The sequence below is a fragment of the Argopecten irradians genome, chromosome 1 (genome assembly GCF_041381155.1).
Source record: "Argopecten irradians isolate NY chromosome 1, Ai_NY, whole genome shotgun sequence".
NCBI classification, from domain to species: Eukaryota; Metazoa; Mollusca; class Bivalvia; order Pectinida; family Pectinidae; genus Argopecten; species Argopecten irradians.
The window spans coordinates 23025925-23049043 of NC_091134.1; the positions used below are offsets into that span (position 1 = coordinate 23025925).

Genomic DNA, 23119 nt, shown 5'->3' on the forward strand with positions numbered 1-23119 from the left:
GATCATCAACTAAGTAGGAGCTGACTGCTATGACGTAATTTCGGACTATCTCGTTAGAGTTATCTTTCTTTGATAACTTTCTAGCGAGGAGCTTTCCACGTGCGTGCTGACTTGTAACGTTAGGTAAAGTATGTTTCGTATTAGTCGATTTTTGTTTTATTTGATGTATGACAACTTTGTTTTATTAGTCACTGTTAAAAATCTCATAATCTTTGCAATGCAGCTTTCTACAAGAAAGTGTTACCCATGCCTACTGTAACGTTATCTGTCAAAATATCCCTTCCTATGACCTAAGATGTTGACATCTCGCACGGACTGTTATTGACGTTTTACTGCAGAGCCATTCCTATCATGTGTGGTGGAGTAAAAGGGCCTTATAAGAACATAAGTAATTGCGACCAGGTTAAATAATATGTACGTTTTCCACTTGACAAAATGGTAAGTGAAAAGACTCAAAACTGTCTTCGACCAGTTCTGAACATGCTGAACCCGTGCTATTCCTAAAAGCATAAGACGCGTATTTAGAAATGAATCTAAAATTACCCGTGTAATTTACCTTGATTTGGTACTTGTGTCCTTGATTGCATGAGTACAATAGGGTTTGTTTCTGGATTGGATGCATGTGTCACTGTCATTGTGTTTTGTACCACTGTGTAGTGTAATTTGACTTGGTACCTGTGTGAATGTACACTGTTGTACCTTGATTGCTTGAATGGGTACTGTATTGAATGCATTGTACTTGGATTGGTTACCTGTGTATTGTACCTGGATTGGTTACCTGTGTATTGTACCTGGATTGGTGACCTGTGTTTTTTTTTCTGGATTGGTTACCTGTGTATTGTACCTTGATTGAGTACCTGTGTATTGTACCTGGATTGAGTACCTGTGTTTTTCTGGATTGAGTACTTGCATATTGTACCTGGATTGGTTACCTGTGTATTGTACCTGGATTGGTTACCTGTGTATTGTACCTGGATTTAGTACCTGTGTATTGTACCTGGATTGGTTACCTGTATATTGTACCTGAATTGAGTACCTGTGTATTGTATCAGGATTGGTTACCTGTATATTGTACCTGAATTGAGTACATGTGTATTGTATCAGGATTGATTACCTGTGAATTGTACCTGAATTGAATATCTGTGTATTGTACTTGGATTGGTTACCTGTGTATTGAACCTTGATTGGTTACCTGTGTATTGTATCAGGATTGGTTACCTGTGTATTGCACCTAGATAGGTTACCTGTGTATTGTACCAGGATTGGTTACCTGTGTATTGTACCAGAATTAGTTAGCTGTGTATTGTGTCTGAATTTTGGTTACCTGTATATTTTATCTGAATTGAGTACCTCTGCATTGGAACTTGTACCTGTGTGTACCTGGTTTATGAACCTACAAGTGAGTACCATCTGTACCATATATTCTGTACCTGTGTATTGTACCTTGATTAGGCATTCTATATTTGTACCTTTGTGTTATTTGGTATAATCGTCGATAGATAAACCCTGAAATATCATCAAAATACAGGGGATTTTGCCTATGTGTGTTTGTACCTGGTTCATTCCTGACTAAGGCAGCGTTTCATCTTGATTTGTTTCTCTGGACTTCCTGTTCTTATCATTATGGTATCACTGAAGGGTTTCTGCTCAAATTAAATATGGAGGATAGATCTGGTAGTCATGGTACTCCCAGCTTCTATGATAAGAACATTACCTGATAAAATACAACCAGCCAGGTGGAGGTTCAAGTGAATGATTAGTAGCCGAATGTGGCTTCTATGTTCTACTTCCCTAACATGGCTATTGTTTAATAAAAACACTCATTATGACACATCGCAGAAAGAAATCTCCAATACAGGAAAAATTTTATTTCACCGGAAAAAGACTTGGGAGATATTATCTCCATATGAAGTAATAGGGAAAATTCAAATGTTTTAGTCAGATTGGAAAAAAGTTGTCTCTTAATTTTACTCAGGGATTTTTTTTATTTCATCATTTTAATTCTAAAAAGAAACGTCTTGTGCTAGTTTTGTTGTTTTATGTTTTCATGCATAGAAAAAAGGTTGAGTTGAACCAATTATGGATTTAAAAACAGTTCTTATTACATACAATCAGTTAATAATGAATCAAATTTCAGGGCAACCAGAGCATCTTGGTAACACAAACTAATCAAAAAACCAAAGTGTTGTGGTACCAAGATTCTCTAGTTGCAGGGTCATGAAAGGACATACCAGGTTTAGATTGTGAAGGAAAGCCTGAGTACTTGGAGAAAAACCACTGACTAGCAGTCAGTATCTGGTAAATATTCCATATGGGAGTTGGACATTGGGGCAGCTTAACTAGTACCTACTTGGTCACCTATGATTCCAGAAAAAAATAACTGCAGATTTCTGGGTACAAACTTTGATCATGAGTCATGTACAGATAAGTTACAAACAGCTTGTATGTGGAACAAAAGTTCACTTTTACTAACCTCAGAAACAAATTGAGGTTGATATAGACAAATTGTATGTGACCTCTTGAGATGTTTGAAGAATTTCAGTATGTTGTTCCATAACAGTAGACAAGATAAGCTGACTGTAGTCCAGATAGTAACAGTGTCAAACCTGATACAGGGTCTGAACCCTCCTATTGTGTGTGAGGTAGATAGCTGTTTTTTTACTGCATCATGCCTGAGCGAAAATAAGGAATGCTCCAAATAATCGCTACTGATTAAAAAATTGTAAAAGTCCACCAGTGTAAATTATTCTGGCAGTTTATTTTAAAACTAAACCAGGACAGGAATTGAATTTACATTAGGTAATTATTGAGAAATTGATTTAAATTACATATAATGAGGTCTTTAAAATCTGTATGAGATTGTTTATTGAGTTGTTGAATTATTTTACAAGCAATAAGGCTGAAAGAAACATAATAACATTTAGATACAAATACACAAAATGATTATATAAGTAGTTGAAATTAAGAGCATATATGGAAGAGAGAAGGTTCATTTTAATCCTCCATCTCCTTTAGATAAAATGTGTTCGTGTAATGCTATTAACGGTTAACACGCATTGTGTTTGTCAAATGTCTTTGGAGGAATGCTTCAGTGAGATAGCACTATGGAATGGGCATGAGTGCCACTGTCAGAATGAGATACAACACAAATGTACTGCAGCCTCCAAAAACACAGTCATTTACACAAAATACAAACCAAACCAATGATCCTCCTCAATGCATCCTTAACTGTGGCACACCAAGTTTAAATATGATGGATCATACAGTATATTATGCACAGACAATGTGCAGTACTTTTTAATTAGGTCATTTTATATCTGAAGCATGTACAGACAATGTACAGTGCTTTGTAATTACGTCATTTTATATCTTAAGCAAAAGTTTTGAGTAAAATTGCTTTCAAAATGGAAAGCTGTACACAAAATTTTTTACGAAAAGGTCTGATTGTTTAAATTGATCACTAAGACAAAGTTGAAAGAAAAACTTATGGTAGGATATGTTTGACTAAATGCATGTCAGGATTTAGTGGACAAGTATCTTATTCACTCCTTGTGAAGTTAATGCTATTCTTTAAGACGGTGACTTCTTCAATATATAGATTAGTAAATATTTATGAACTTCTGGTCTGATCATCAAAACAGTTTGTTTTTCATCCATAAGACCAACCATGACAACCACACAGTATGGATAAGATAGCAGGTCCATTCGTACATGGAGCGGGACTTTTTATACCATTGGTAGGTTTAATCTAAACACAGATAGTAATTTTGAAGCAGAAACGTCATGTTTACATTTCTGTGTATAAAATATAAATAGAGAGGTGGAAGCTGGCCAATCGTCAGCAACCTATCTGATTTCTTATCAGGACTGCAGCTGTGTACAGACCACCATTCTGTGATCTTTGACCTCAGCAAGAAATTTCTGCTCATCCAGAGGTTCCGGATTTCTTTTGAAATATTTACTTTACTTTCTGCTGCTTTTTGCAAGTTCCTTAAATTTAGTTTAATTCACTCAAAATTGGATTTCTGATCACCCATAAATTTTTTTCAGGTTGTTTTAAATAAGGCATCCAATTCATACTGCAGCCTCCCAAAAAATTCAGACATTAATCACACACCGCAACACAAGCACACACGGAAGGCCATCCTTAAATGAACCTGTCTGTTAAATAGGACCTTAAACCTAATCAAACCAAATCAATAAGTTATCAAATCTTTTGTCAACAAGGATTATTTTACAATATCAACAATAAATCAAATGACAAGAAGAAGTTGTAGTGATCATAAATTAGCATAAACCCCAGTTCTGTTTGTCAGTTTCAGTATTTTACCCTTATCACCCAAATCATGTTCATTCCAGAATTCATTATTTGAGTTTGTTCAAACACAGGGGAGATAACTCTGTTGTTGACATTGCCTGCTATAAACTTCATATTTTTCTGCCTGAATGATTTTCCTTATAAATGTGTTACACTTCAGGTGAATAAGTGAAGTGGAAAATCCAAGTGTCATATGTCTGTTATACCTTAGGATGATTTTACCTGTTTACAACTTAATTGTCAACTTATTATGCTATCATATGGAGATTCCTGTTGATAATGTGTAAAATCAAATGCACGTTTTTTTGTGTGTTTTTATTCATATTTGATGTAATTATTTTTCAGGCAGATTCATACATGCGTGAAAAACTAAATGTATACATGTACAATATTTGGATTTAAATTAAATTCTTTTCCAGAGGAAATAACTACTTTATTTGTTTAATATCCTTTTTGCTTCACAACCTGCAATAAAAGCTATTTATGAAAAAAAAGTGAAGGTCCACTTTATTTCAAGGTTAGATTTGGTCATAAGGTCATTTTTCAATTTCAATGCCGTTGTTCGTTTCAAGGTCATTAATCTAACTCAAGGTCAGACTGCACTATCTGAAAGTCTTTCATTTCCTTTTGACTAAAGGTCACAGTTTGGTCTCAAGGTCATTTGAATGACAGTTTGCTGTAAGCTGATTTTTTGATGTAGAATATAGAAATTCATGAATTCATTAATACTAAATCAATAATTACCAAGTATGAGTCAACTCAAAATAAATATGTATTTTGAAAGAGACACTTAGAACTATGGTAATTGGTAAAGGCTAACTATGTGTCAGAACCAGGTTATTGCCATGGCCAATGAAATATAATACAGCTGTTTAGGTCATTCAGACTGTAAAAAGGTGAGGCCAAAGCTCTCCACAGAGAGATGTTAAATCCATATAAACATGGTAGAAATTCGGAAGTCTTCAGTTAGAAATATGTTTTATGTGATGATGATGGGAAGTTATTATCGTTCAGTTCCCCTCTGAAAACATCAAAACCAGTAAGGTATGGAAATGCCCACTGGGAACCATGACTCATCCCCGCATAGTGGTTGTAGACTCAACACCTGTTCTGTACATAAATGAACTTCAGCAGAGAAATAAAGAATATTATATGGTACATAAGCTCCAGAGATAAAACAAGTATTTGAAAGATTTATCAGTGGTATCTTTCAATTAAAAACTGTATTTAAAGTATCTATTTTAAGTGATTTATAAAAGGAACTTGGTAAGGAAAGGTTATTTACAAAGAATGATGTGTATGTGTTCTATTTCACCCCATTACTCCTACCTTATCTTTACCACATTGGCAATAAATAAACCCTTCACATTGTGCAAAAACCGTATTCAACCCAATAGGCACACCAGAATGTGTAAAGAATATTATCAGGAGCGTTGGAGGAGTGGCTGCTGGTATATTTGTTCCAGGAAATTCTCATCCAAATTTTTTGGTAGTCAGGTGTGGGAGTAGCAGAACCTTTGTTCCTTTATGTAAGCATTGATTTAGCAAATTACGAAAACAGCTAACATAGCATTGGACAACTTCATATAATGAACATGTTTTAAACAAGTAACAATGTGGTTATAAAATGTTTAGTTTTAAGCCACCTGTTTATTGAACAAGGATGCTTCAACCTAGAGTTTTAGTGTCTAACTGGAAGCTACTGACATTTTGCATTTTTGAGTCTTGTCTAACAGAGAATCAGTTCAGCACTTCAGGTTATGAGCTCCAAGTTTTGTTTCTATGTCAACACTCAAAATTCATACAATTCTATTGTCATTGTGCATATAGAATATGCTGAATATGTTATACTGGAAGACTTGTAAGGTACTTTTGTAGTGAAATGGTTGGATGCACTATTGACCAACCAATGCTTTATCTGAATTTCAGTTTTACTTAGCAAAATGAAAGCATGTATACAAACGAACGAAAGCACTCGAGGTTGAACAAGAGTCTAGTCGAATCGAATGATATTCAGCAACCCAGAAAGAGGCTTTGGAAGTCTATGAAGCCAGCCAATACCATGATGAGGATTTTGATAGTAAAAACTAATCAAACATTTAGCTTGTTCTTGATGTGAACAGAAACACAGATGGAGTGTGGCAACATTTTAACAACGTTTTGTTGCATGTAAGAATTCATTTGCATATGCAACAAAATTTTTCTTTTCAATCCCATTCCTGTTTCAATAAATGTGTAAATATGTATGCAGTGGTAAAGTAATGTACTGGTAATGTTGTTGTGAACATGCTAGATGGCTTTCCTACCACATACAATAAAGAAGATATTAGTGTGTTTCTTTTTCACTAGCATTTACTAGATCACCCTATGAAGTACAAAAAAATCATCATCTGTACCCTTCACTGTTCCTGCCTATCTTTGCTCGTCTGAAATGTAGGCTACAATCTTATATAAAATGCATTCTGTATTTATAGGAACATTCCTGCTGCACAAACAGCTGATTGGTGCCAAGATTGATCAAGATAATTTAGAAATTGTCAGTGTAGTGGAGACTGTAACCTAGCAACAGTATCTAATATCACTACTCTATAGATGTAGCTTCAGTTAATAAAACCCAATGTAACAATTCAAATGTAAACAAGTAGCACATGGGATGGTATTAAGGGTGAAACTTTTCCAAGCCTAAATCTTGTGTCTTTACACTTTAGCTGTACACAGCTGATAAAAATTTCTAAAGGTTCTGTTGGAAATATAAAGATTATCTTGACTTTTAATTAAATTTGAAGGATGCCATCTAATGCAGTGAAAAGATATCTTATTTACCTTTAAAGATGCTCCACCGGCGACAGAGCATAAATGATATTCATTATTTGAACAATAATTGGTGTTTAATCATGTATATATATGTCTAATTAACACAAAAAATAATACAAAATAGTTTATTTTGCCTTTGGTTCATGCGCAATCAGTACTTCATTCCATATAGGATAGTGCCACGGAATTTTTTCCGGGATGCAATTAATTATTTTTTAATATTTTTAACTTGAAGTAAAATTAGAAGCTCAAACTTTTCAGTGGTGGTAATGGTGTACAGTAAGTAACTTTTATGATTGAAGAAAAATACTAAATCTTCTGCTGCTGTTTTTGATTGTGAAAAAATACCATTTGTCGGTGGTGGAGCATCTTTAAGTATCATTATTTGTCAAATTAGATAAATAGAGCAAAAAAAATTATGATGAAGATGACTGTATGTCTGAACATTATTTATTTGTTTTTAGTCCAATCCATGGGCCTTCAGACCCCAAAATGGAATTTAAATAGGTTCTTAATGTATGTTTTATGCATATGCATTAAGGTATTACTTTTTTAGAGTGTTTACTGCAAAATTGCGAGTTGTATTCAGGTCTGTAAAAGAAGCTTGCTGGAGAAAAATGCTCATTGCAAATGGACCTCCAGTACGATACATTGTCAACTGCAGTTGACTCACAAGGATCTGTGAATTAGTGACAAGCATTATATGATTGGAACCAAGTATCAAACTGTTTCTTATCTATTCAGTCCTGCTTAATTCAATCTTCTTTTATTGTACTTTTGTAACAATTCTGGATCAGGTCGATTGATGGAAACCAACTAGTTTGTTCAATTGGGAAAACTTTCAGCTAGTGTTTGGAAGTCCTGAGTTTGAGCCCTGGTTGAAATTGCAGCTAGTGTTTGGAGGTCCTGAGTTTGAGCCCTGGTAGAACTTGCGGCTAGTGTTTGAAGGTCCCTGAGTTTGAGCCCTGGTGGAACATGCAGCGCTATTGTTTAAAGGTCTTGAGTTTGAGCCCCGATAGAACTTGCAGCTAGTGTTCGGAGGAGTTTGAGCCTTGGTAGATCTTGCAGCCAGTGTTTGGAGGTCCTGAGTTTGAGCCTTGGTAGAACTTGCAGCTAGTGTTCGGAGGTCCTGAGTTTGAGCCTTGGTAGAACTTGCAGCTAGTGTTTGGAGGTTCTGAGTTTGAGCCCTGGTAGAACTTGCAGCTAGTGTTCGGAGGTCCTGAGTTTGAGCTCTGGTAGAACTTGCAGCTAGTGTTTGGAGGTCCTGAGTTTGAGCCCAGGTAGAATTTGCAGCTAGTGTTTGGAGGTCTTGAGTTTGAACACTGATAGAACTTGCAGCTAGTGTTTGGAGGTCCTGAGTTTGAGCCCTGCAGCTAGTGTTCGCAGGTCCTGAGTTTAAGCCCTGGTAGAACTTGCAGCTATGTGTTTGGAGGTCCTGAGTTTGAACTATGTTTTTTGCGATGCATTTTGATTCTGCTATCACACTATTATTACAAGTACCTGTTGAATACATGTTACTATAGCCTGGCACATGTCAGACATACCTTTAGTTTTGTATTTATCTCTCAGTTTGTCACTTTGTTGGGGTATATCTAACAAACTCACACTTTCAACTGCCAAACGATATCTGTGATTAGATGCCAGGGTGTCAAGTACAAAAACGCCAGGTCGTATGTCAATAATGTTTACTGGCACAGTTACAGTTGTACAGCTGACATCTAAAGTATAAACGAGCTGAACCAAGGTGCAGCATCTGGCAACATTCCATCCATAAACAAGATCTTTCTTAAAACAATTTTACAATTGAAGTTGTTACAATAACTCGTTGCTTCACTCACTAGGTACCTTTAGGAGCGTGGTTGGAAATTAAATGATGATCTGAAATTAAAGCACCCTTAAATGATATACCATTATTTAACAAAAGCTAAAGTTTAGTGAATATCTTAATCAATTATAAGGTAATAATATTTGTGTTTGGTTTGATTTTATGATCTTGTGTATCAGGTCTGTATGGGGTTGATCACTGATATTAACATTGAACAGTTCATCAACTGAAAAAATGACTAGTTTTCAAAGTCCAGTTGGTATAACTATGGTCATATCATGCATTGCAATCCTTTTACACTAGTAACAGATGAGGAACATTAATGGCATTTAAATATTGCAAGTTTAGGTAGTGGGAGGAAATAACTACTTACCTATGACTTGTATATATATGGTAACTGAATATGGGCCAAACACTCTTGACCAAATATGGAAAAATGTGGAAGGCTAGTGGTAGACCTTAACCACTTGTTGGGACGTCAGACATCTTATCCACTTGGCCACTGCTTTCTCTATCCAGGTTAGTTATAATAATACTACAGTGCTCTCTTGAATTATCACCATTTGATAATACCACCACCCTCCTATACTGCCAATTGAACCCTCAGAACAGTTTTGCCCTATATGTGATTCCCCCTTTGATTCCGACACACCCGCATGCTGCCATATAGAATATGCTGTGCTGAAATATAATTGTTCCAAATATTAAAATTCTTTCCATAGTGTCACCATTCTGTACTATGTTGTTTATTTGTAAACCAAATTCAACATGATCACCACTATCTTTATAACACCAAAATAGACTGGACTAAAGGTGGCGGTATAACGAGGATGGACTGTATTTCTACCTGAAATGTAGGTCAGCCATTTTATATGTCTTCATTTTGGAAAAAATAGCATGCTTTGAGCAATAACACACTGTTTAAGAGAGAAAACACTGTCAAAAATAAATTATGGGGTGTTGACTATAAGGGGCAGTAAGTTTTAACAGATGATTACATTTAGTCCAGTCATGCATGATGTATTTGTTCTGGAGACTGATTCAGGTGGTTAATTAGACATCCATAACGAGGTGGGGCAGGCAATGTAATAAATTCATATTTATCTCAAGTTTTACCATATAGCCTGTTCGAACTAGGATATTGGTAAAAAGAAACAACTGTGAAGTTTAAGGTTACCTGGGAATAGCGTTCTTGGCTTTCTCACTTTAAAATTTTAAAAGGAATCATTGATGTCAGAAAGGCAATGTATTGAATGAATTGCACAATTTATTGTTTAAATCTTTTGTTTGGCATTTGTGATTAATATAACTAGGATACTACATGTTCTAACAGCTTGAAACTACTAGTATTTCTTTCTTTACAAACAATTTGTTAGAAAAACACTTGGGGTAGCAAGCTATAACAGGAACAACATTTACCTGGTAATTTCACTTTTTGCTTGGAAGAAATTAAATTATTAATAATTAATTCTAAAGGAAAATTGAAATACCAAACAATTTGTCAGCCACAATGCAAATGATCATTTCATCCCAGACAGAATAACTGCTGACAAGAAAATAAATTAGTGTTGTGTTGACTATGCTATTTGCAGCAGAGCCAGTGAGGTAGGGTAGGACAATAGGGTGGGTAAGGAATGGCAACATGGTTCAGGTGTCTGATAAACTACCAATATTATCTGGCTGTATACCTGGTTCAAATATTCCCATTTGTAGTCCTGTATAAGATTGAAAAATTGTGTGTTTTAAACCACAGAGCTGTTTATTGTTTAAAAATGTGAAAGTAGGATTCTTTGTTTGCCCATAGAATTTACAGGTCTTCTTATAAAAAATAATAATTACAAAAACCTGAAACATTAAAATCATGGTTTATACTGAATATAGGATATCTTATCTATATAGATTTATGACAGAAGTATAGGATTACCAAATATTATCATTTCATTTCAAATAAATACCGGTAAAAAACCAATTCATTGCTTTCTCCAAATTTGTAGTTTTTATAAAGAGGATTTATTGCTTTTGTGTAGTTACCTTTTTTCATGATCATAAAATTTGAATAAATTACAGAAGACTTGAATGACAATCATAAAATTGGCACTGTTTTTTGCTCATGTTTCCTAAAGGAGCCATACATTGCTATGAGTGTGAAAATAGGTAACCTTGTAATTTAATTTTGTATCGTTTTAGGCTAAGCAATGAAAACTCCCTGGTATTTTTACACAGTTCAACAAAGACAAATGACGTTCCAAAATTTAATATTTCCATTTCAACAATACAACCGAAAATTTAAACGGTATTAATTTTTATCGACGGCTTGAACAGACACCATCACTCCATCCAAAGTCAATCCCCATTTGAGTTACAGATGTAACAGTACTACAACCTGAAAAGGTTACAAATTTTCTTTCACATATTTGTTACAAGGTTTCTGTCACATATTAGTTACAAATTTCTTTCACATATTTTTCGATAATTTCCAAAGTTTCATTACTCTCTTCGTGTTATCTTAAGGATGTATGAAAGTCAGAGGTCAAAATTTTGGAATATTTAACTTTTGCTCTACCATGGTTATTCAGAGAGAGGAGATAATGAATCTTCTTAGTATTTATATGTTAATGATAATTGTTAATAATATCCATATAAGAATAATATTCGTAGATTGGAATTTAGTTTCCTGCTACTAGCTATACTTGTGATTTATCTTTTTATCTTTAAGCAAATACGATTCACACCAGGCACTTTTTATTATTAGAGCTAGACGTATCTCATAGTACATCATCAGATGCATTCAAACGTGAGCTGCAGACCGCTCGCTTCAGTAAGGGGTTCGACTCCTGCTCAAGGCGATGTCTATTGGGTTTGTTGTCCTCACGGTGGCACGGTGGTTTCCCTTGTAGTTTTTTTCCTCCACCATTAGACAACAACAAGTGTCAGTGAATGTTTGGGAGGCTGAGTGTATATGATAATAGTTAAATTAATTGTTCTCTGTGTATGGTTGCATGTGCACGTTTGTATATAAATTGCAGTTAGTTTGTGTTTGGAGAGTTGGTTGTTGGATGCCATAGACACTAAACCCAATAATCCCTTGTGGAGTGTATCTGACTTCGTTGTACCGTCATATATATAGGCGGTTGCTCCGATGCCGGAGGAATTTACCTTGATACATAGTGATAAAAAAAAATTTTTAGAATAAGAAATTAAAAATGTCACTGTCACTCATACTTACCAGTATACATTGTACCTGTACTTATTTCATCAAAGGCAAATGAGCGTTTCTTTGTTAAGGAATATGAAAATATACTGAAAATCAGCACTCAGTATATTTATTATTTGATTCCCAGTAAAAGATAATCTTCGATCACATTCTGACCAAGAAATTGAAACATGCAGTAGAATATGATATATATCAATAAGCAAATGTCAGAAGTTATTATTATTGTGTAAATAGTTTAAATACGTTTGATAAAGAACAAAACGCATTGCAAAACATACATGTGTGCATATTCAATATTTCAATGATTTTAAGATAGATAAATATGTTCATCGATCAACAACAATAATAAAACATAAACATTCAACTAGGTTAATAAACATTTATCTAAAATATATGTTGTAAAAGAAAATGTCATTGTATTAAAACCACTAGCTATATAGGCTCATTGGGCTGTATTCGAATTTCTAGACCGAATCATCTCACTCTTAAAATAAGCAACAAAAACAACCATATCAATAAACAAAAAGTAAAAGTGACTCATTTTTAGAGACAAATAATTCGGTTTATTGAATTTCATGATTGACATCATTTAACGTTTATTGTGAATTTGTACATGTGTCCGTTATACACACCTGTCCCGTCGTCATAAGAGACAGTTTCGCCGGCCGGCTGAATGGCAGCTCCGTCAACCCGGAACAAGAACTTCCCAGGAACTCCAACATTAGATCGGTAGACGAGGTTGATCACGTCATCAGAGAGGGATCCGTTAACAGTGTAACTACTTATACCATCCCCAGCATTAAACCCAACCTACAAAATGCCACAATGAACATTTCTGTAACCAGATACAAAACCATTGACTGATTGATCAATAGATAATACAAATGTGATTAACGATAATATTGAATATCATCCAGGATTGTTTTTTTTTTATTAAAGTATTGATCATACTGAATGAGAAATGAGAGGAAGGAATAATACGGTTTGTATATAGGAGTTGTCTCCCTTATTACAATTCTCACTTTGTAGAAGGAGTTACCTCCCCTTATTTATTACCAGCAAATATCTTATCTACTGTAATATCAAAACTCTAACTTTATATATTAACATTTTCTTTTTTGATAATTCAATATATATGCAGATATTTGTAGACCGCACTGTAAAATAATGCTTAAAGTGGTCAATTAAACACAAAATTTAAAACTTAAAATAAGAAAAGTCTTTTCAAGAATTATATTTATACATGTACATAAATAAGTATAAAGTACCATATTGGATGGGTGAGAGAGAGAGTAAAATATGTAGAAATATGGAAATTTGTAAGAGAGGCCTTCGGTGGAAGGGACATTGTATTATATTCAACATGTACTATTGAAAAAAAAAAAAGGTTTTGAAAAAAAAGTATTGATCATATCACTTTGCAGTGTTCAACTTCACACACAAAATATATACTTGTACTTAATTAAGCTATAGGCATGGAATTGAAATTTCATGCTTCGTGTTTTTGACAACATATACTCCACATTTACTTCATATTAACGCAATACAAAAAAGACACATAATGTCAATGCAATAAGTAAAACAACACCTAAAAAGTACATTCAAAATTGGTTACGCGAGAGGAAAGCTTCAAACATGAAAGTATGTGTTACTTATATTTCTGGTTAACAACAGAAGGTTGTGAGCACAAGTTTGAACTTACCATCGCGTTTCTGGCCCAGTCTAGTTTTAAATAATGCAGCATTACAAAGGACTTTGTACCATCAGTTGTCAGGACGATCTGGAAAGTGTTCCTCTGTAATCAGGGAAGGAAAAACGAAATAATTTGCGTGAAGTCTGGGCGTTGTTGTTTTAGTAAAAATGATTCTAATACAAAAATCTAATTATTTACGAAAATATGGTGATATTAATCCTCAGCTCAAAACATACGACAAAAATACACGAATGCTTCTTATTTTTGTATGAAGTGAACACCTTTTTCCTGTTATTTTCATGGGGGAATAGATACGAAATAAAGAAATACGTATGAACAAAATTACGTAGACAGTCAATGGAAGTATTTGCAGTTGTATTATAGCAATAAACACTTTAAAGTTGTGTTGTGAAATACGTGACGAGTTGACTTGCTTGTATAACGTTTGGGTTTTGGACATGTTTGAAAACTCGTCCCGAAGGTGATGAACGGAAATACTTTGTCAGTCCGGCAATTTGGTTTGCTACTCCGTACGAGTACTGCACTCTTTTGCCGAACGGCAGATACACGTTTAACTTCATATTCACCAAAGTTGTACAAATGTACATGAAGATAAAGACTTTCGACCATTTCTACATAAAAATTTGTACAACGTCGATCCTGTTGTAGACATATTTCAATAATTCAAATAGATTTCAGAGATGAACCATGAATTTCAATGAAAATCCTTACTCTCAAAGATAGAAAGAATTATATTGTAATACAATTTTATCATGCAACCTACCACATATATTTTGCTCTATTCGGCACTGACGGAAAACAGTTGTATTTTTTCACATGTGTCGATTCCATCGATCTCCTATTAGTTGATCCATTGTTTGAAAGTCGTACATGTTTGTTGAACATTGTAATATACGAATGTGTTAATAAATGTAACACTGCTAAATATAAAAATAATATGCAATTTTGTTGGTGTTGCAGGTGGCTCGCCACTTTTGTCTTTCTTAACCCTCGCCAAAATGCAGCTTTTATTTTAAAACACTAACCATGTTTTGTCTATATATTCAAAATATCGATGGAGTATTTGGTATTTCAAATTTCAGCAACAAGGGAATATTTACTTATGTTTTGGGAGTATTTTACTCCCTCTACCTCGAGCAACGAAAGTTAAACAGACTTGTGTTGTGAGCAGACGACCCTCATAGCAAACTAAACATTTCCAATGTATTAGCATAAGATTATATTCTGGATCAATACCGACCTTCGTCGATATGCCTTGATAAGCTTGTATCTCTATTGTTCCACAACTAACTAATACTTACCAAGAGTAATTGACCTCCGCTTGCCCCAAAATAGGGTACTTCGCTCCATGTAACGATGAACACCAAACTCGGAATGAAGTCTTCCTGCCCTGGAAATCCTGACTGTACGTCCGATCCTGTTAGGTTTAGAAGTTCTGGATTTGTGCTGAGCTTATACCAAATTTGTCCTTCATTAATCGTTGTAATGTCAGTCCAAAATCCAGCTATCATCACGAAGCTGGAACTAGGGAATGCGGAGGGAGTGTATGTACTTAATGAATTCGCGAATGTAATGTCTCCGTTTGTGTTCACCTATAAAATATCAAACATAAGAATCAGAGAAACGTACATCCTCGATACTCCAGGCGTTATTATCACTGTTGTTATATCCACCCTCGTATACAATCATCAGAAATAAAGAGCCGCAGAAAACAAGTGGTGTTGAGCATTGTTTACTAGCCCTCCAACACTGTGTCGCGAGTTCGAGACCCATTTTGTGTATCTGCTAGGATATAACAATAGATAGGAGAATTTTGTCCTTCGAACTCTAATTTTTTTCATTGCCGAAATCATCATTTTGTATTTTAAAAATATATACACAAACTGTACTTACATATGCCGAAGTGCGGATGTTGGTGAAATATGGGAACGAAAACAGGATTGCTGATGAACTACCGTCGTCATTGCGATGTAGAAGCAGATCATCAGCTGTCGATACATTGTCGTACGGGTATGGATAAAGGTCGTTCAAGGTCAAACTGTCCACGCAAATTAAACAAATGGCGAATAGTACTGTAAGTACTTCCATATTGTCAGTACAGCAACATATCCGACAAACATTACAATCAGTATGACTACATCTAACTGAGTTTACTTCAGGAAGTTGAGTGTAACTTATAACACTATAAACCCAGCAAGGATGTTACCTAAAACTGATTTTATCTTTTTGTACTCTTATGTGGAAAATATACGGCGGCTTATTAGTGCCATTGCATAATTTTATCTATTGTATACGTACAAAATAGTATCCTGTGCAAGATATTATCTTCTGCGTACAACTTAATTTGTACCTGCAAGATACGGGATTGGGTTTTTATTAGTTTAACGTCCTATTAACATTCAAGGTCACGTAAGGACATGGCAGATTTTGCTGGTAGTGGAAAGCCGGACTACCCAGAGAAAAACCACCGATCAACGGTCAGTACCTGGCAACTGCCCCACATGGGATTCGAACTCGAACAGAGGTGGATGGCCTGTGGTAATATGTCGAGACATCTTAACCACTACGCAACCGCAGCCCCTCTGCAAGATACTATATACAGTTTTACGTATATACTTGATAATAAGTTGTAGATACAAGATACTATGTTGTACGTAGAAAATACTTTCTCGCGCCTCTATGATATAACAAAACCCATCAATATACGCGTTTAGAGTGCAAAAGTATCCCGTCTTTGGCCTCCTGGTTCAAGGCCGATTAACCATTTCTTCTGCGCATCGAATTCAGTCATTCCGCTTATAACTATAGTTCGGTTATATCAAAGAAAAACTATGATCAGTCGGTACATATTGTTTTCATAATTTAAAACAACCAAACAATGCATGGTAAATGACTGAACGCACATATTTCTAATAGCATTTATTATACGAAACATGTGACATCACATGCGCGGACTGTAACAATCACGTAATGGTACCAGCCAAATCGGACGAGATAGAAAAATCTAGCACCGGGTATCAAGTGAGAATTCTTTGTATGAGGTGCGAGAAAACTCGATCTCGATCACTTGTACGTACAAGATACTAAGTGGTACGTACAAATGTTAAGTAATCTACAAGATAGATTACATAGTGGTCCTTATACGCCGCCGTAATAAAACTGGTTTTAAAAACTTTGATAAAGCTTTTTGTCGTCAAGATTAACCAGATAAGTGTCTGTCAATAACATAAGTAATATTACGTGTCTTTTGTTCCGATTGCATAATCTTAGGTATATATTTACATTCCATAGTTACAAACTGGTTCTGTTTCTTTTTTTCTTGACTTCTATTTATAAAGACCTGTCCAATCATTTAGCCGCGTGAGCAGGATGTAACTTGATAAACTGAAACAAATGAAAAATAAATCGGTCACATAAAGGATGATCTTGTCTGTGTCATAGACAGTTGACTCTAACTATACTGCATAGTTGCAAATATGCGTAGGTGTTTGAATTTCGCTAAAGCAAATGCACCCTAAGTCGCGAAAAATACCTCGCTAATTTTTCCACGAAGATGTATACATGTTGTTTACATACAATTTGTACTTGTATCACACCCTGAAACGTGAATGACATTTCAAAAGGCTATAGACTGCATTTTAGAGTTGTATCTTTGATTTCATAGTTTAATTAGGATATTGAATCAGAAAATAAAATAAATAGACAATACAGGTTTATGAGGTCAGAAACCATCAAATGAAATCACCTCACAACTAGAAAATACAAAGTTATCTGGTCGGCAACCATTAAAAGAAATCCCCTCGTAACTAGACAATACAAGGTTATGTGGTCAGCAACCATCGAACGAAATCACCTCATAACTAGACAATACATGGTTATCTGGTCAGCAACCATCAAACGAAATCACCTCATAACTAGACAATACAAGGTTATCTGGTCAGCGACCATCAAACGAAATCACCTCTTAACTAGACAATACAAGGTTATGTGGTCAGCAACCATCGAACGAAATCACCTCATAACTAGACAATACATGGTTATCTGGTCAGCAACCATCAAATGAAATCACCTCATACCTAGATAATACAAGGTTATCTGGTCAGCAACCATCAAACGAAATCACCTCAAAACTAGACAATACAAGTTTATCTAGTCAGCGACCATCAAATGAAATCACCTCACAACTAGAAAATACAAAGTTATCTGGTCAGCAACCATCAAAAGAAATCACCTCAAAACTAGACAATACAAGATTATCTGGTCAGCAACCATCAAACGAAATCACTGCTTCCCTAGACAACAATACAAGAATATTATCATTGCAATCAATGACCCAGTTCAACAATGAACCAGATTGAGGTTCAAGGTCAAAGACACTATGTCCAATTGTTTTAGTTTGTTCTGTTCGTGTAACTTCTAGTAATCATTTTAAGTAAATTTCTGGTATTAAACTTTAATGTATTAGTAGAGTAAAATATCTAAGCATAAAAACGCGAGTATACTTCTGTTTTCATCAGGTTCCGAAAATCAATCCTCTCGTGGAGGAGACAGCCTTGTGACATTGTTCGGGAGTGGTGACCAGACTTCTCACAGTCTAGAAGGCAAGGAACAGGAGACGAGTTTCTCCTTCAACTTTGGTACAGACAAGGGTGGCGATACTCTCATGTCTCTGTTCGGGGGAGGATCAGACAGTCAAAACAGCGGCAACGCAAAGGATTCAGGTTTCTCCATGAATTTTGGTGGTGGATCCAGCATCCCTGCCAATTCGCGAAGTTTTAGCTTATTCTAAACGTAACCTTTTGAAACCAACGGTTAATGTTTGTAAATGTATCAATATAATTATATTAATTGATAGTAAAAATATAGATAATGTATTGTAGAGAAAATTTGATGTCTTTTATATTCATCTTCGGTGTTTACATTGTTATTTGGATTTTTTGTTAATTAACTTATTGAATTTTGTCAGTTACATTCATTTTGGATGGTGAAATAAAGGGATAGAGTTATTGGTGTTTTTTTTCTTCATTTTTTATGTGTTTGTAAAAACAATATTGCTGCACGCAAGCAGTGAATGAAAACAAATTACCTTGCTATTTTGTAAATAGATTTGTATTCTTAGATTATTTATATTTTACATATAAAACTCCATTTATTTATATGAAGTGTAATGTAACACTATTTCTTTGTTAAAGACAACTGACTTTGAGCAAAAGGATATCCTGACCTGATTGTGAACATTTTCTTAAAAGGGACATACTGTAAAATGCAGTCAATTGTGGAAGAACTGTTGAAGTGTTAGCTGCTTGCATGCTTTGGATGAAAGTATTATCCACTGGTATTTGATAACTCCTAAAGTTACCGAAGAAAATGGAAACTATTCATATAAAACATTGGCAACTGCTATAATAGCCGATACAGATCTAGGTATTGCCGAACAGATTACCAATGGAGCACAGCTACCATTTAATGTGATCCTGGTGATGAATGGAAAACGATGAGCAGCGCGATTCTTCATTAGCAGCTCCCTCTTATGTAAGATATCCTTACTGATATTTGTTTTGAGGTAGCAGACCAGAGAAGAACAGCCTGGCCACGGTCTATATTTTTATTAAGTGGGGAGCCCCTGTTTTGAGCCATGCATAAAAAATTAAAAATCAAATATATTCTGAAATTGGTACATCCAATTAGGAGGATTTGATTTAAATTTCAATTTAAAAAAAAAATAAACATAACAAAAATTAGTCAGAGATTACAATTCTGGGCTCCTCTGGAAGTGCGTCTTGACCGGAAATGCTAGCTTTACTTGAAGGAAAATCCATGGCGTGGGTGTCGGAAAAATATTGAAAAATCCACACAATCGACCTATGAAATAAATTAGCTTATTTTGCCATTGTGATAGAAGTGCTCAATTTAAGGGAGGTCTTAAATAAAAGAAAAAAATAAATTGAGTACAATTTTCTGCAATTTTGGGCTAAAAATCTTTATATTTTGCAATTTTTCAGGTATTTTTTTGTTGTTACCATGGCATTCACATGCATGAATAAGCGCAGAATATGGCCAAATCTGTATCAAAATATCAAATTGTAATTGCAAAAGTTGCGGTGATTAATTATATATATTTTTACAGTTAAAAGACTATATCTATATTTCTAAGGCATGCGCCTTATTTTCATAGATTGTCCAAATCTACTGTTTTTTGCTACCTAAGATGGATGTAACAATTCGTTCAAGAAGAAATATTGAAATATATCTATTAGCTATTTTATTGTGTTTCATCCTGAATCAGGCTTTTTAGAATCATTAGCTACAAAAAAAAAAAAAACAAAAAAAACATTGTTCAACGAGAAACAGGGCATCAATATGTCGTCACTGGAACATTCAACAGTTTCAATGTATTAACTGACTTTAGTAAGGTAATTATCCATTGGGTTTTCACTTTCATAATTATGCTCGAATCGAAATTTTGTATTCATATGTAAAAATAAAATGTCAGCTGTTTTTGTAAAATATCTTCTTCAAAGATAATTTCAATTAGGGGGTAATTTAATTTTACGTTTTAGGCTAAGCAATGAAAACTCCCTGGTATTTTTACACAGTTCAACAAAGACAAATGACGTTCCAAAATTTAATATTTCCATTTCAACAATACAACCGAAAATTAAACGGTATTAATTTTTATCGACGGCTTGAACAGACACCATCACTCCATCCAAAGTCAATCCCCATTTGAGTTACAGATGTAACAGTACTACAACCTGAAAAGGTTACAAATTTTCTTTCACATATATGTTACAAGGTTTCTGTCACATATTAGTTACAAATTTCTTTCACATATTTTCGATAATTTCCAAAGTTTCATTACTCTCTTCGTGTTATCTTAAGGATGTATGAAAGTCAGAGGTCAAAATTTTGGAATATTTAACTTTTGCTCTACCATGGTTATTCAGAGAGAGGAGATAATGAATCTTCTTAGTATTTATATGTTAATGATAATTGTTAATAATATCCATATAAGAATAATATTCGTAGATTGGAATTTAGTTTCCTGCTACTAGCTATACTTGTGATTTATCTTTTTATCTTTAAGCAAATACGATTCACACCAGGCACTTTTTATTATTAGAGCTAGACGTATCTCATAGTACATCATCAGATGCATTCAAACGTGAGCTGCAGACCGCTCGCTTCAGTAAGGGGTTCGACTCCTGCTCAAGGCGATGTCTATTGGGTTTGTTGTCCTCACGGTGGCACGGTGGTTTCCCTTGTAGTTTTCCTCCACCATTAGACAACAACAAGTGTCAGTGAATGTTTGGGAGGCTGAGTGTATATGATAATAGTTAAATTAATTGTTCTCTGTGTATGGTTGCATGTGCACGTTTGTATATAAATTGTAGTTAGTTTGTGTTTGGAGAGTTGGTTGTTGGATGCCATAGACACTAAACCCAATAATCCCTTGTGGAGTGTATCTGACTTCGTTGTACCGTCATATATATAGGCGGTTGCTCCGATGCCGGAGGAATTTACCTTGATACATAGTGATAAAAAAAAATTTTTAGAATAAGAAATTAAGAATGTCACTGTCACTCATACTTACCAGTATGCATTGTTCCTGTACTTATTTCATCAAAGGCAAATGAGCGTTTCTTTGTTAAGGAATATGAAAATATACTTACCACGAATATCATGTAATTTTAAAACAAATATGAAAATCAGCACTCAGTATATTTATTATTTGATTCCCAGTAAAAGATAATCTTCGATCACATTCTGACCAAGAAATTGAAACATGCAGTAGAATATGATATATATCAATAAGCAAATGTCAGAAGTAATTATTATTGTGTAAATAGTTTAAATACGTTTGATAAAGAACAAAACGCATTGCAAAACATACATGTGTGCATATTCAATATTTCAATGATTTTAAGATAGATAAATATGTTCATCGATCAACAACAATAATAAAACATAAACATTCAACTAGGTTAATAATCATTTATCTAAAATATATGTTGTAAAAGAAAATGTCATTGTATTAAAACCACTAGCTATATAGGCTCATTGGGCTGTATTCGAATTTCTAGACCGAATCATCTCACTCTTAAAATAAGCCACAAAAACAATCATATCAATAAACAAAAAGTAAGTGACTCATTTAAGAGACAGGTAATTCGGTTTATTGAATTTCATGATTGACATCATTTAACGTTTATTGTGAATTTGTACATGTGTCCGTTATACACACCTGTCCCGTCGTCATAAGAGACAGTTTCGCCGGCCGGCTGAATGGCACCTCTGTCAACCCGGAACAAGAACTTCCCAGGAACTCCAACATTAGATCGGTAGACGAGGTTGATCACGTCATCAGAGAGGGATCCGTTAACAGTGTAACTACTTATACCATCCCCAGCATTAAACCCAACCTACAAAATGCCACAATGAACATTTCTGTAACCAGATACAAAACCATTGACTGATTGATCAATAGATAATACAAATGTGATTAACGATAATATTGAATATCATCCAGGATTGTTTTTCTTTTTATTAAAGTATTGATCATATCACTTTGCAGTGTTCAACTTCACACAAAATATATACTTGTACTTAATTAAGCTATAGGCATGGAATTGAAATTTCATGCTTCGTGTTTTTGACAACATATACTCCACATTTACTTCATATAACGCAATACAAAAAAAGACACATAAAATGTCAATGCAATAAGTAAAACAACACCTAAAAAGTACATTCAAAATTGGTTACGCGAGAGGAAAGCTTCAAACATGAAAGTATGTGTTACTTATATTTCTGGTTAACAACAGAAGGTTGTGAGCACAAGAGTTTGAACTTACCATCGCGTTTCTGGCCCAGTCTAGTTTTAAATAATGCAGCATTACAAAGGACTTTGTACCATCAGTTGTCAGGACGATCTGGAAAGTGTTCCTCTGTAATCAGGGAAGGAAAAACGAAATAATTTGCGTGAAGTCTGGGCGTTGTTGTTTTAGTAAAAATGATTCTAATACAAAAATCTAATTATTTACGAAAATATGGTGATATTAATCCTCAGCTCAAAACATACGACAAAAATACACGAATGCTTCTTATTTTTGTATGAAGTGAACACCTTATTCCTGTTTTTTTCATGGGGGAATAGATACGAAATAAAGAAATACGTACGAACAAATAAAATTACGTAGACAGTCAATGGAAGTATTTGTAATTGTATTATAG

At 34.5% G+C, this 23119-nt stretch overlaps 2 protein-coding genes across 6 annotated transcripts; both read right to left on the reverse strand.

Annotated features, from left to right (window-relative positions):
- Window positions 1–11202: 11202 nt before the first annotated feature.
- LOC138321261 (sushi, nidogen and EGF-like domain-containing protein 1) lies at window positions 11203–16110 on the reverse strand. Of its 5 annotated transcripts, XM_069264844.1 has the most exons (6): window positions 15779–16106; window positions 15187–15477; window positions 13874–13966; window positions 12804–12981; window positions 12184–12232; window positions 11247–11340 (listed from the first exon to the last, which is right to left on the reverse strand). In XM_069264844.1, the coding sequence occupies exons 1-5, from the start codon at window positions 15971–15973 to the stop codon at window positions 12213–12215; spliced, it is 777 nt and encodes a 258-aa protein (XP_069120945.1). In that variant the 5' UTR covers window positions 15974–16106; the 3' UTR covers window positions 11247–11340; window positions 12184–12212. The 5 variants fall into 5 exon arrangements, with proteins under 5 accessions (XP_069120922.1, XP_069120914.1, XP_069120945.1 ...); XM_069264821.1 differs by lacking the exon at window positions 12184–12232 and having other exon boundaries at window positions 11203–11340; window positions 15779–16110; XM_069264813.1 differs by lacking the exon at window positions 12184–12232 and having other exon boundaries at window positions 11231–11906; window positions 15779–16110.
- Window positions 16111–20496: 4386 nt separating this feature from the next.
- Window positions 20497–22858, reverse strand: LOC138321286 (sushi, nidogen and EGF-like domain-containing protein 1). The gene is made up of 3 exons (XM_069264857.1): window positions 22741–22858; window positions 22131–22308; window positions 20497–20640 (listed from the first exon to the last, which is right to left on the reverse strand). Exons 1-3 carry the CDS (start codon window positions 22780–22782, stop codon window positions 20561–20563), a joined length of 300 nt encoding a protein of 99 aa, XP_069120958.1. The 5' UTR covers window positions 22783–22858; the 3' UTR covers window positions 20497–20560.
- Window positions 22859–23119: the final 261 nt, after the last annotated feature.

What these genes read in the sequence shown, in the direction of transcription:
- LOC138321261 (XM_069264813.1), bottom strand. Translation starts at nt 15,973, where the DNA reads ATGGAAGTACTTACAGTACTATTCGCCATTTGTTTAATTTGCGTGGAC. An exon ending in GCGGAGGTCAATTACTCTTG is followed by an intron (nt 13,967 to 15,186) that starts GTAAGTATTAGT and finishes CCCTGATTACAG; the next exon opens with AGGAACACTTTCCAGATCGT. An exon ending in CTCTTATGACGACGGGACAG is followed by an intron (nt 11,907 to 12,803) that starts GTGTGTATAACG and finishes ATATACACTCAG; the next exon opens with CCTCCCAAACATTCACTGAC.
- LOC138321286 (XM_069264857.1), bottom strand. Translation starts at nt 22,782, where the DNA reads ATGCTGCATTATTTAAAACTAGACTGGGCCAGAAACGCGATG. An exon ending in ACTGGGCCAGAAACGCGATG is followed by an intron (nt 22,309 to 22,740) that starts GTAAGTTCAAAC and finishes GGCATTTTGTAG; the next exon opens with GTTGGGTTTAATGCTGGGGA. An exon ending in CTCTTATGACGACGGGACAG is followed by an intron (nt 20,641 to 22,130) that starts GTGTGTATAACG and finishes TAACCTTTTCAG; the next exon opens with GTTGTAGTACTGTTACATCT.